The 13,510-nt window shown below is 36.4% G+C and overlaps 1 protein-coding gene across 1 annotated transcript; it reads left to right on the forward strand.

Moving 5' to 3' along the window:
- Positions 1 to 2,955: 2,955 nt before the first annotated feature.
- LOC121415351 (alpha-ketoglutarate-dependent dioxygenase alkB homolog 7, mitochondrial-like) lies at positions 2,956 to 13,287 on the forward strand. The gene is made up of 5 exons (XM_041608533.1): positions 2,956 to 3,022; positions 6,136 to 6,663; positions 9,047 to 9,220; positions 10,291 to 10,415; positions 12,635 to 13,287. The coding sequence occupies exons 2-5, from the start codon at positions 6,160 to 6,162 to the stop codon at positions 12,762 to 12,764; spliced, it is 933 nt and encodes a 310-aa protein (XP_041464467.1). The 5' UTR covers positions 2,956 to 3,022; positions 6,136 to 6,159; the 3' UTR covers positions 12,765 to 13,287.
- The last annotated feature ends 223 nt before the right edge of the window (positions 13,288 to 13,510 follow it).

A 13,510-nucleotide genomic window follows, 5' to 3' on the forward strand; every position in this document is an offset into this window, starting at 1 on the left:
CCCCCCCCTCCGGCGATTTGGGGGCAGGGCCCCTCACCCCCTGGATCCGCCTAAGGGAGAATATAAATACATTAAAGGGATGGTCCGGGCTGAAAATATTTATATCTAATTAAATAGAGTAAAATTCACTTAGCAAAATGCTGAAAATTTAATCAAAATCGGATAACAAATAACGTAGTTTTTTAATTATAAAATTTATCAATATTTTGTGAAAACAGTTATATGTACATCGTCATGAATATTCATTAGGTGGGCTGATGATGTCATATCCCCACTTTCCTTTTTCTTATGTTATTACATGAAATCATAAATGTTTGATTTGTTCATACATGTGTAAATGATGTGTCTCCATGATGACAAAATACGTTGCAGCAATAAATAACTAATGCACTTAATCAGTTGTCAATCCAATTATTTTAGTTCTTGGTAGATACATTTTTAATAAAGCTAATTTGTAATAAAAAAAGTGGGGATATGACATCATCAGCCCACCTAATGAGTATTCATAAAGACATGCCTAGAACTGTTTCACCGGAATAATGCAAATCTTTAAAATTCAATAACTTCTTTTTTACCCGATTTCGTTCAAATTTTGGGCATTTTGTTTTGTGGATTTTACTCTATTTATTGAGTGATAAATATCTCCAGTCTGGACCATCTAGTACATAGACAGTGGCGTAACTACGGGGGAGGGGCATGGGGGGCTCCCCCATCGGCTTGCAAACAAAAAAAAACAACGGGAAAATGAGAAAAAGAGGGAGAAAGAAGAAGAAGCGTAGTGGGAAAGAAGAAATTATTGTTCATTGCAGTTAAAATTATAATTATGTTATTACATAAGAAACATTTTTTTCATAACTTTATGAAACATAATTTGCTCAGGGCCTATGCCCATGGGCGGATCCAGGCCCCCTCCCCCTATTGGCGGAGCAAAATATAAAGGGGAATGGAAGAAAAAAGAACGAAAAAGAAGGGAAAAGAGAGGAGAAAAAAAGAAAGAGAAGCATAAGAGGAAGAAGACGTGTGAATGAAATAAAATGAGGGGAAGACTTGGAAAATAATTTTAAAAATCTTTAATGTCGGGATATAAAATTTTCGCTCGCGCTTCGCGCTCGCATTGGGAGAAATGGTGATTTACATATCTTGTTCAATATGGAGCTTCAAATATCAATTTCTGAAGTCAATATACACAACGTATTTCAGCTCGGAAATTTCATTACTTTGTTTAATTTACAAATTGATTTTTAAAAAGTGCTCTGTAAAATTTATGTTTTTCTTCTGAACATTCACATTTTCTACTCGCGCTACGCGCTCGCAAAATTTGATTTGTCAGGTACTTATTATTTTCCTGTATCATTCCATAAAGTTATAAAATAAGCGCTGCATGCTCGCATTTTTATTGGTGATTTGATATGTATATCCTAATATTAATTTTATAACAAACTGCTTAAAATTCCCATCTCATGACAGTTTATCAAAAATTTCGGCTCACAATTTGCGCTCGCGTTGATTGTTGAAAATATATTAACTCATGCATCTTATTCATAATTACAAAAGTGCTTCAAATGTCCAATTTTCAGGCCAAAATAAATTAACAGATGCCTCGCTCTCATCAGGCTTTAATTTAATAATCGAATTGACCCTTTTTCAGAATGGAATATCGACAAGTTTCATCTCCCACTAAGGGAGAGAAATAGAAAGACAGTCATCATTTTCATATGGTGACATAATGTTCTTAGAATGTCCCTGTCCTTATTTCAAAACTCAAAGTAGTAATAATGAAACGAATCAGTTTCAACTTTTTTCTACTCTGATTCATATCCACCTCACATTTTTCCTACAAAGTGCTTGAAATACAGAGCTTAAATTGTCCTTTTTTTTAGATTGATACATCAAATATTTTAAGCTCGCTTTATTGATTTTCATGATGAAAAAAAGGTATTCAGAATGCCCAGATTCTAGGTCAAAATCTGAAACACGCGCATGCATTTTTATTCAGATACGCAGCATGAAAAGGAGAAAGTAAAAAATAAAAAAATAAAAAAAAGGCCGGGGATCGAACCCCGGCCTTTTTCATGTATAGCCAGTCGCCTTAGACCACTCGGCCACGGCACCTCAAATTTGGCCTATATATATTATTTTTAATACTTTTTATCCTTTATTCAGATAATATCACATTTTTCATGCATACAAAAGTAATAAATAAAATATACAAAGTAAAGTGACTTACATGTATACAGCAATATATATCAAATGAAATATTATACATTATGATAAACATTTTTAACAAAGATTATCACAACCCATAATGCAAAGAAATCAATTATTTTCACATTCATTTACTGTATAATGATGCGGTATTGTGTACTTGAAAAACAAACACACATAAAAACTTTTTAAAAATTCTGATCCGAATAAGCTATCCCATATTAAAAAAAAATGTATATATATGTTTTTATATCTCTGTATTTTGTGATACAATACAAAAAAGAATAAGTCTACGTTTATACTTAAAAAGTGTACAACAATCTGAATAAAGATTTTATTTGTATTAAACACACAAAACAACAACAAACACAAAAACAAAAACAGCAACCAAACACACGAAAACAAAACAACAAAAAAACAAAAAACAGTGGCCTTGCCTTGCTCCCTTGTCTATTGATTTTTTTTTTTTTTTTAAGACAAGTGCACACCAAGTTACCAATAATGCACAATTGCACATAGCATTTCCATTTATTTGAAAGTAAAAGAGCATTGTACATTGAATGCGTTGCTCACAGATATAGGTGCCGAGGCCGGGATCGAACCCTGGACTTTCTTTGTATATAGCCAGGCTCTTTAAACCACTCGGCCACGGCGCCTTAGACTTGATAACTCTGCTCCCTCTGATAGTGCGCCCCCTTTTGGCAACAACTTCTGTGTTACAAAATTTAGGCTGCTAACGTTAGCTTACTCAGATTACTCTGCCTCTGGAATTTGTACTTGAAATTTCGACAGTTCTAATTAGTAACAGAGAAATTCGGTGAGTCAAGTTTGTACACTTATTGATTGATCAAATACCGGTTATCATTTTCGTCGCTACTTCTAATCTTAAAAACGATGTAACATTAGAAATAGAGTCGATCGATCCTGATCCTGGCTTCGCCTCCGCCGGCTTCGCCTGCTTCGGATCAGCGCCTTCGGACCAAAGCCTGCGCCTGCCCCTCCCGGTGCGAATGGCCAATGGGGGCGCGGGCCCTCTCACTATTCCCGTCGCCACTGGGTGATTTCAAGTAAGCCTACGGTGTACGGTGTTGGTGTTGAGAGCGTGAAAAGGCTGCTGAAACGAGCCCCAACATCGAGCTGAGCTCAGGGGCCAATTGCACGAAAGGGTCTTTGCAAGGACTGTCTTTTGTGTCGCATTATGATGCGCCATGACATGTGAAACGCATTTTAAATAAATAAACTTGCAAACATATTTTCTTCATCCTTTGACTTGAGTTTGAAGTAAACAAAATATTTTTTTAGAAAATGCTGTGATATGTCATGAAATCGTATACAAATCGATTTAAATGCTAGCTATTGAATATTATTTGTTTATCATACATTTCGGAAATACCCCGCATTATACAGCTTATCATAAAAGATGGGCAACAGGAAAGACGGTCCTTGCAAAGACCCTTTTGTGCAATCGTCGGCCCCAGAGGAGCGATACCGATCGCGTTATCGATATCCTATGACGTCACACCTCTGCGCTGCGCTGCTGATCATCTCAACTTTACGCAAGAAATTCTGGACGACGAAAGTGAGATCGGGAAGAAATTGCAGTAAAATCTTATCGTACAGAATGCACAGATTAAAATCACTGCAATAATCAGAAAGCATAAATATTATTTTTCATTGAAATGTGTAAAACTCTAATGATTTGCGCTCATTTTAACTGTACTAATAGATAATTTTACGGGGGTGTTTCATAGTGTTCGCCTCCTGTTCGTGAACTACAGTTCATCAACACCAACACCGAACTTGAAATCACGATTTTCCCAATCCCTGGGCGTTGGTGTTGGTGAATAGGGAAATGGCACGTAGATCGTCAACACCAGCTGTAATGCTCGATTCAGCAGAGTGAGCAGACGACATTCAACACCAGAGCTCAACACAAACTGCCGGAAATACGTCATATTTTCCGAGGTCAATCCCAACACTAGTGTGATTTCAAGTATGGTGTTGTAGCTTTCAACACCGTACTTGAAATCACCCACTCTCTACTTACCCACTTGTTCACTGCTACCACCCTGCCTGTGGTGAATCTACAGGTAGGACTATGGTATGCCAATGTACAGAGCACACACTTCAAAAAATCATTAAAATATCACTTTTGTGACCAAAATTACTAATTTTCATACAGTTGCAATTTATTTTTCATTAGTAACTTGGGAATAATTTTTGTATTCACCAGAGCACTCAAAAACTTGAATTTTGGGCATATTTTTGTGTACGCCCTCTATTGGTGGAAAGTAATGTGGCAAGAAAATTTTCATTTTTTGATCTCTATTTTTAATTAAGAAAAAAATGATTTAAAGAATCAAATTGAAATAAGAGCCAAGTAGTATGAATAATAGGTGTAATGAAAACTGTCAGTGTAAAAAAATCAAGCATTTGCCCCAAAGAAAAAGAGAAAATAAGCCAAACATTGCCACCCTTATTTTGCCACACATGGAGATATTACTGAGAACAAGGTTATATTATAACCTTGTTCATTGAATGAGTGTACCTACCCGAGATCCTGCATTCCAGAAGACCGAAGAGTGCTGTGGATCCCAGCAATCAGGCTTAAGTTCTAGTTCTGTGCCATTTTCATCCGTCTCAATAATTGGTGTGGTGTTTAACAAAAAGCTTCAGTCTCTGCTCAGCTCTGTTGGTTGTTCCGTAGACAGGAATAACCGTCGTTTATGGTTTATAGATTTATTTAAGTTTGAACAATTTCTGACATTTATATTGGTGAATGGAGCAAACGCAGTTCAGCGGAACAACCAAAATATAGAGACTGAAGCTTTTGGTCTATGCAACCACCCTGCCTGTGCTGGGGAATCTACATGGAGATCTAACTTAAAATCTATGCAGTATATTACAAGTCAAATATAATACTTAAAAAATCACAAAATTAAAATACCACTTTTCTAACCAAAATACTCATTTCCATACAGTTGCAATTTATTTTTCATTAGTAAAGTAACTTGGAGATCATTTTTATATATTACCAGAGTGCTCAAACACTTGAATTTTGTGCATATTTTTGTGTAGGCTCTTTATTGCTTGAAAGTAAAATTCAGGAAAATTGTCATATATCAATCTATATTTTCAATTTAGAAAAAAAAAATAATTAGGGACTGAGAGCCATACATGTATATATGATGAATAGTTGTAATGAAAACTGACAGTTTAAAAATTCTGCTGTATAGCATCAACCTTTATTTCAACTAAGGTCCCCACACTAAATTTACAGCTCATGCCACAATGCCTAGATGAATCAACATGCATTTTCCATTGGGAAAGACTTCCATATATTCTTCTTCCTCTGCTGGTTTGATTGGCAATTAGTCACATTTTACTAATTGTCACCATTGACTTTATCTAAAATATCTCACTGTCTCATTGTCAGTAGTAGGCATACAACTTTCCATATATCTTTGTAAAATTATGATTCCCCATTATCTTTTGATCAAGGCCCAGCTTGTCTCAATCTTATCTCAAAATATATCATGGAAAATTCTGTTTCGACACAATATATGTTGAGTTTACAAAGAAAAAGTAGCATTTGTAGAGAACTAGAAATAATGAAGATATATGTGTAAGATATTTTGTGTACAAAACATTTAGAGTCGTAGAACTGAATCTGCCGTTCAAAGTAACATTGCTATTTATGAAGAATATTTCTTAACAAGATTTTATTGAATTTATACAGAAAAATGCTTTCTCTACTATCCCCTTTTCATTCTTTTTATTTCCCCAATTTCATTCTCTTGTAGAATGAGAACAACTGAGAGATAGAATGAAGAACTGGTATTCCTTGCACTTTAAAATAGTCCTTTCAACAGTTATTCTGGTCATGATTTCATTTTTGCTTTAATGTTTTTCCTCTCTCACTCAATGCAGGTGAAGGTATCACCAGAATTTAATATGACTGGATCAAGGTCACTTCTCATCAGAGTACCACTACCCACCTTCTCCAGTATTGTCCACCGTGTGAGGGAAGGGCTGCTAGAAGTAGGAGAACTTGTCTACCCTTCCAGAACAAGCAATATTTGCAAAAGAATGACGATTAACTCACATCCTAGGCTCATTCAACACAAGTCTGGCCAATCTTCATCAGCAATAGGATTACGGTCAAAGCCGTCAAATTGTCAGGTTTCATCCACATCTTTGCAGCTATCAGCTTCTCCTTTGCAATCATCAGCATCTTTGCCATCACGGCTGCTGTGTAGTTCTTCAGTAAACTCACTGAGTCATTCCCGGGGGCATCCAAGATTGCTCGAGTGCAGTGATGAGAGAACTCAGGGGATTGCGGAGAAAGATTTTATCATCATTGAAAACTTTGTCACAGAAGAAGAGGAGACATCTTTACTGAGGGAAGTTGAAAAGTTTCTGAAAAAAGTGCGCTATGAATACGACCACTGGGATAATGTGAGTTGTTCATGCAGAAATGTTTTTGTTTGAAATAAAGATTTATAAAGTTTCATGTTCTCTGAAATTAGAAAGAGGTTTGTCTATCTTTAACTAGAATTTCATTTCCCCCTTGATTAACTACAGAGTTTGCTCATAAGACCACTATGGAAATATGTTTTAGTTAATGAAACTCCATAATTAACAAAAAATTGTATGCCTGAACTCAAAGTTCAAACACCAGAAATTTGTAATCCATTATTGCAATATGCTGTGAGGTTAAAGTTATAACCAATAAAACTCTGTGAGTAGTCCTGATCAATATGAGTTTTATTCTTTCATCTTCAGGGACTGACTCTAGTTCCTAAGGAGGATCTGAAAGTTTGAATCCTACATCATGACTGTAAACAGAGTTTCATTCATTTATCTCATTGATATCAAACAGTTTTGAAAGTAGTCCATGCAAATTTCTAGACCAAAAGCTTCAGTTTCTGAACGTTGGTTGTTCTATTGAACTACATTGGCTCCACATGGGGATGATAGTAAAATGCCAGAAATCGTTAAATAAATCCTCTGAAACAATGGTTAGGACTGTCTAGCCAATTTCAAGCTTTATTTAATTTCATTCACCATTTTTAGCTTTCTTAAAAAACTATTACACCATTTTATTTAAAATGGTGCACGCAATAAATGGGCCTGCTGTCAACTGTAAAGGATACTGTATTGAATGTGAATCATAGGAGCCCAGTTCCTTTTTGTCTCACCTGCGAAGCAAAGTGAGACTATAGGCGCCGCTTTTCCGGCGGCGACGGCGGCGGCGGCGTCAACATCAAATCTTAACCTGAGGTTAAGTTTTTGAAATGACGTCATAACTTAGAAAGTATATGGACCTAGTTAATAAAACTTGGCCATAAGGTTAATCAAGTATTACTGAACATCCTATTAGAGTTTCATGTCACATGACCAAGGTCAAAGGTCATTTAGGGTCAATGAACTTAGACCATGTTGGAGGAATCAACATCGAAATCTTAACCTGAGGTTAAGTTTTTGAAATGTCATAACTTAGAAAATATATGGACCTAGTTCATGAAACTTGGACATAAGGTTAATCAAGTATCACTGAACATCCTGCATGAGTTTCATGTCACATGACCAAGGTCAAAGGTCATTTAGGGTCAATGAACTTTGGCCGAATTGGGGATATCTGTTGAATTCCCATCATAACTTTGATAGTTTATGGATCTGATTCATGAAACTTGGACATAATAGTAATCAAGCATCACTGAAAATTTTGTGCAAGTTTCAGGTCTCATGATTAAGGTCAAAGGTCATTTAGGGTCAATGAACTTTGGCCGATTCGGGGGTATCTGTTGAATTACCATCATAACTTTGAAAGTTTATTGGTCTAGTTCATTAAACTTGGACATTAGAGTAATCAAGTATCCCTGAACATCCTGTGCGCGTTTCAGGTCACATGACCAAGGTCAAAGGTCAATGAACTTTGGCCGAATTGGGTGAATCTGTTGAATTACCATCATAACTTTTAAAGTTTATGGATCTGATTCATGAAACTTGTACATAAGAGTAATCAAGTATCACTGAACATCCTGTTCGAGTTTCAGGTCACATGATCAAGGTCAAAGGTCATGTAAGGTCAATGAACTTGACCATGGCCATGTTGGGGTTTTTTGTTGAATAGCCATCATATCTCTGTAAGTTTATTGGTCTAGTTCATTAAAAAGGGAAATAAGAGTAACCATGTATCACTGAACATCTTGTGCGAGTTAGAGTAGTATTCAAAGTCAGCACTGCTGCTATATTGAACCGCGTGATGCAGGTGAGACGGCCAGAGGCATTCCACTTGTTGTTAAAACTGGTTGGGATGTGTAAAGGCCACCAAACACCTTACGACTCGACTGTTCTGCGACTGGCTTGCGACTGAGTGAGGGGATATGAATCGCAAGGTAGCCATAAACCTCAACACTGCCACTGCACACCTTGCGATCCGACTTCCATGTTGTCTGCGACTCAGGCATGCATTTTTGCTTTTTGCCATAGCAACTGAGAAATTGCGCTTACTACTGCGTATGCATGTTGTTTGTCATATACGCGTTGTGCAACTCTGCTGTCTGATTGGCTGAAAGTTGGATAGAGCTTGCAATCCAGTCATAAGGATTCGACATGTCAAATCCTTACAATTTTCCTTGCGACTTGTCTCTGACCTGTCTGCGACTCTCAAGCTGACAAGAGCTGTGACATCACATCTCCCCTCACTCAGTCGCAAGCCAGTTGCAGACCAGTCGGGTCGTAAGGTGTGCGGTGGCCTTAAGTCAACCACTGTTTTTTGTGTAGACAAGACACAGAGTCTGGTGAACTTCATGTTTATCTTCCCCTTCACCTACAGGCAATACATGGATTCAGAGAAACAGAGAAATCTCGCTGGTCTGAGGTTAATAGTCCTATCATCCAAAGGATACGGGACCAAGCCTTCCCAGCTGGTTCCCCACAGCTCACCCTTGTGCATGTCTTGGACCTGGCCCAGAATGGTTACATTAAGCCTCATGTAGACAGTGTCAAGGTAATACATCAAATAAAATCAGAAAACTTCACATGTCTGTAGAAAATTCCCACAAGTATGTTTTCTTTCATCTTTCCCACCAAAATTTTGTAATCAATTTGTAATTATTTATGTTCATAACTTTTGATAGAATGCCACATGTAGGTAGGCCTATATCCAAGTGCTGATATTAGGAAGTTTGTCAAGAAGGGCTTTGACTGTTGATTCTGTGTGTTCCAAAAGGCATCTGTGTAGTGGTTGCAAAAACTTTCTTTTAAGTGCTGTCCCACTTCTCTTCAGTATTTAGTGTTCACTTTAAGTTTCAGTTTTCTGTAAGTCCCTTTAATAATTTGGAGTTGTTTACATGATTATATTATTTTTGGATTGTGGTTTAAAAGGTCAGCTGGTGAACCATGAGAAATACAGGCTGAAGTTAGGATACATTTTAATTGAAGTAAATTTTGTTCATATTGTATTCATATATTTGTCCAGGAAAAATTTAACGTTTTTAAAATTTATTTCGTTGAATGTTACCATGGAATGTGGATGTACAGTACCAAAACGTTAACCTTCCACCCATTTTAGCTGTTCATTTTTTAAGAATTACCAAGCAGATAAAAATGAATAAAATCACAATTTATCAAGATCTTGAATGACTGAAATCAATCTAAAACTGCATGCGCAGTGTATGAACTCATTAAAAGTGACAATCTGATTAGATTATGAAAGTTATTGAAGATATAAAAAGTTAAATGCAAGAGTATATTCAGATCTGGAAATGGTGGATACAGATCTTTTGACTGTATACGCACGAGAACCCAATTAGTTTTTCGGAGATACGACATTTGCTCCTGCAACACTTGATCTGGTCTTAATATCTCAGGGGGCATAGGGTTAGAGTTAGGAGTGTAATAGAGTTTTTTGGTTCAAAATAATGTGTAGGTAATGATTAGGGTTTATTTAGTTTTGCATGTTAGATTTAAGGTTGGGCCCAACATGCATATTTTCTTGGAGCAATGGTAGCCGGAGCAAACGTTGTGGAACTAGTTTTTCATACGAAAATGCCCACTGTTTTTCATGTTTAATTTCAGTTTTGTGGTTCAACCATTGCTGGGTTGTGTCTGTTATCTCCTGCAGTCATGAGACTAGTCCATGAAGAAAACAACGATCAATGGGTCAATGCACTTCTTAACCCAAGGAGCCTATACATAATGAGGTAAGTCGACAGGTTGGTTGCATAGAGGTAGAGTTTGAACATACAAACCTGACCAAAGGGAATTCAGTGGTCATTTTAGGTTGATGGGACTCTCACCCTGGATGGCATGAACGAATGTTAATTTGATGAGCAACAAAAGGATGATGACTTTGGGTATGATATCAGTGCTTACCTTGGGTATTGGTTTTGCTTGATTTGTGATTGGACAGTTTTTATAATTTCTTTTCACCATTTATTGTGTAATCCCATTTATTTCTTTGCAAATTAGTCATTGCAACAATATAAAATTAACAGATTATTATTTTATTTGTTCATTTTGTGATGAACATCTGATGTTGATCTAAAAATAAAACCCAAAAGCATGCAAGTGTTGACGTCGGTGCGACCAAGTCTTGCAATGAAAGATTAACAACTCCAGCATGTAAAAATACACCAGAAAAAGAATATTCCAGATTCAAGTCCAAAATGATTTTACATGTGTGACAGTTTCACCTCAGATGCCTTTGATATGCATTTTACACAGAAATTGGTTTACACAAGTTTGTGTAGGCATTACGTCAAACCCTCATTAAGAGGACGACTGCTTCTCACAATTTGAACTGCGGTTATACACCCGTGTTCCAAAAAACCTTGTTAGAGGATCCAAGATATTCAATTTCAAGCGCCATCAACCCTGGTAATCCCCTTACGTAACTTTCAATCTCCGCAGGCAAGCCTGAGCCTTGAGCAAGGGTTCAACAGCTTTGCCTGTAGTAGGCCCTTCGGAATTAAATGATTGTATTTGATATTTAATCAAGTTTTCAAATCCAATATTACTTCGTTCTCATTTTCGAATGAAGAAAATTGAAAAGAGAAACTATCAAAGAGAATAAAAATGATGTAAGAAAGAAAGAGAGAAAGGAAAAAAGAAAGAAAAAGGGAGAGAAAGAAAGAAAAATAAAGAAAGAGTGAATGAAAAAGAAAGGTAAAGAAGAAAGAGATAAAGAGGAATGGAAAAGAGAATAGAAACGTAAAATGAGAGAAAAAAAACGAGAGAGAATCTTTAATGTAGAGAAGGGGGAAAGGGGAAGACATTAAAAAATTAGAGAAATAAAGAAAAGAAAGACAGACAGGAAGGTAGAAAGATACACGCATCAAGTTATTCTTGTGTGGCCCCCTGCTGTGCACTGTGACGAACAGACAATCAAGGTCAGAAATTTTTGCCTAGATACTTAAAGGACAAGTCCACCCCAACAGGAAGTTGATTTGAATAAAAAGAGAAAAATCCAACAAGCATAACACTGGTAATTTCATCAAAATCGGATGTGAAATATGAAAGTTATGACATTTTAGAGTTTGTCTTAAGTTAACTCAAGAGTTATATGCACATTCTGGTCGGTATGCAAAATGACCCATTGATATTGAAAAATACTTAATTGATCTAGTATCCAAGAATTTATCTGTCCTTGACTTTGAATTTTATTTTTCTTGGAAAACTTTGCAACATGTACATGTAATGCATTCAAAGCTACATAGTGAAAATGCAAGTACAGATACAATATATGTAAATACTTCTTATACCAGGATAATAATCGTACCCCTTATTATGAATTTATGAATGTGGCTTGAATGCGACTTATTTCAAGTCATTAAAGGTCAGAGACCTGAATAAGCCACATTATTTGAGTCGCCCCTTTAGGATGAATTGATCGAATCTCATTTTCTAATTTATGAACGGGATTAAAAAATAATGGGTTTATTCTACAGTCAGAGGTCTTTTCTTCCAATGTACATGCGCTGCACTGACTTCCTGTGAAGATAAGCTGCACCTTTTTTCCTTGCTGCAGTGGTTAAAAATAAAATGGGGATGATTTCTTAATTCATAACCGCAATTTTTATTGTCGAGTCGCATTATCCTGAGCGGCATCCCATCTAGTCCAGATTGGACCTTGGTGTTTGGAAGTTCTCTTTCGCTAACATAGAGGGCACTGTGACTCCCACTCTCTAGTTCAGCGCCAATCCCCTCATCTCTTGGTGAGGATCGGAGATGAGGGGACTCGCACTGAATTAGCGAGTGGGAGTCACAGTGCCCTCTATGTTAGCTTTGGGAAAGAGAACTTCCAAACACCAAGGTCCAGTCTGGACTACATCCCATCTGAAAAAGTGAATTCATGACAGGAGTTGCAGTGTCCCAGCTTGTTCGTCTTTATGTTTTTTTTTGTTTCATTATTTTTCGACAGAGACAGAATGCGGTATGACTACACCCATGAGGTCTTAAAAGAAGAGGAATCGGTCTTCAGAGGGAGCCCTGTACCAAGACAAAGACGTATCTCCATCGTGTGCCGTACGGAAGTACCTCAATCTTCATAGCAAGAATATGTTGAAAATCATCTGTGTTAATTCTGAAGTGATTTGGAACCCCTAGATAGCCATCTTCATTACCATCATTACTTTTCTTTCTAACAGAAGTACATTTAGGCCAAGCTTCTATTTTGCAGCTGAAATTTGGATGTTTTCTATAAAAACCAAACTTTGACTTTTGGAATATTTTTAACATTAATATGTAATTTTCTATAGATAAAGAATTTATTCTGTAAGTTTACGATAGCAATTCAAGTCTGCTATAAGAAATAAACTGTAGTTGAAGTCTTCAAGATAACGCAAAGGTTATTTCCAAGACTAAAACCCAGCATGAAGTTAATAAGCTGTTTGCATAAATCACTTAGAATGATGCACCAAAATAATTCAAGTACATAAAATATGAAAAACAGTCTCATTTATGTGTATGTTATATTTATTTCAATTCATCTTTCGCATCATTGCTTTAAAATAATTAGAAGTGAATAGTAATTATATAAGATCTGCTTCGTTGTTCTGTTATTTCAAACCAAAAGCCTTTTTTTGGGGGGGGTCTCCCATACATGAATTTTCAATTAACCTGAGCAAAATTTTTGAGTGGGCTATTGCACAATTTTGCTCGAAATTTCCTAATAATAACATGATTTAACCAAACTTAATAGATTCCTATATGGGAATCTTCTTCATTAATGGGTACATCAGGGAAACAATTGCAAGGGCGCTTGAGGTGATTTCGCCCCTGAAAATCCCCATTCACT

Source organism: Lytechinus variegatus, chromosome 5, assembly GCF_018143015.1.
Source record: "Lytechinus variegatus isolate NC3 chromosome 5, Lvar_3.0, whole genome shotgun sequence".
NCBI classification, from domain to species: Eukaryota; Metazoa; Echinodermata; class Echinoidea; order Temnopleuroida; family Toxopneustidae; genus Lytechinus; species Lytechinus variegatus.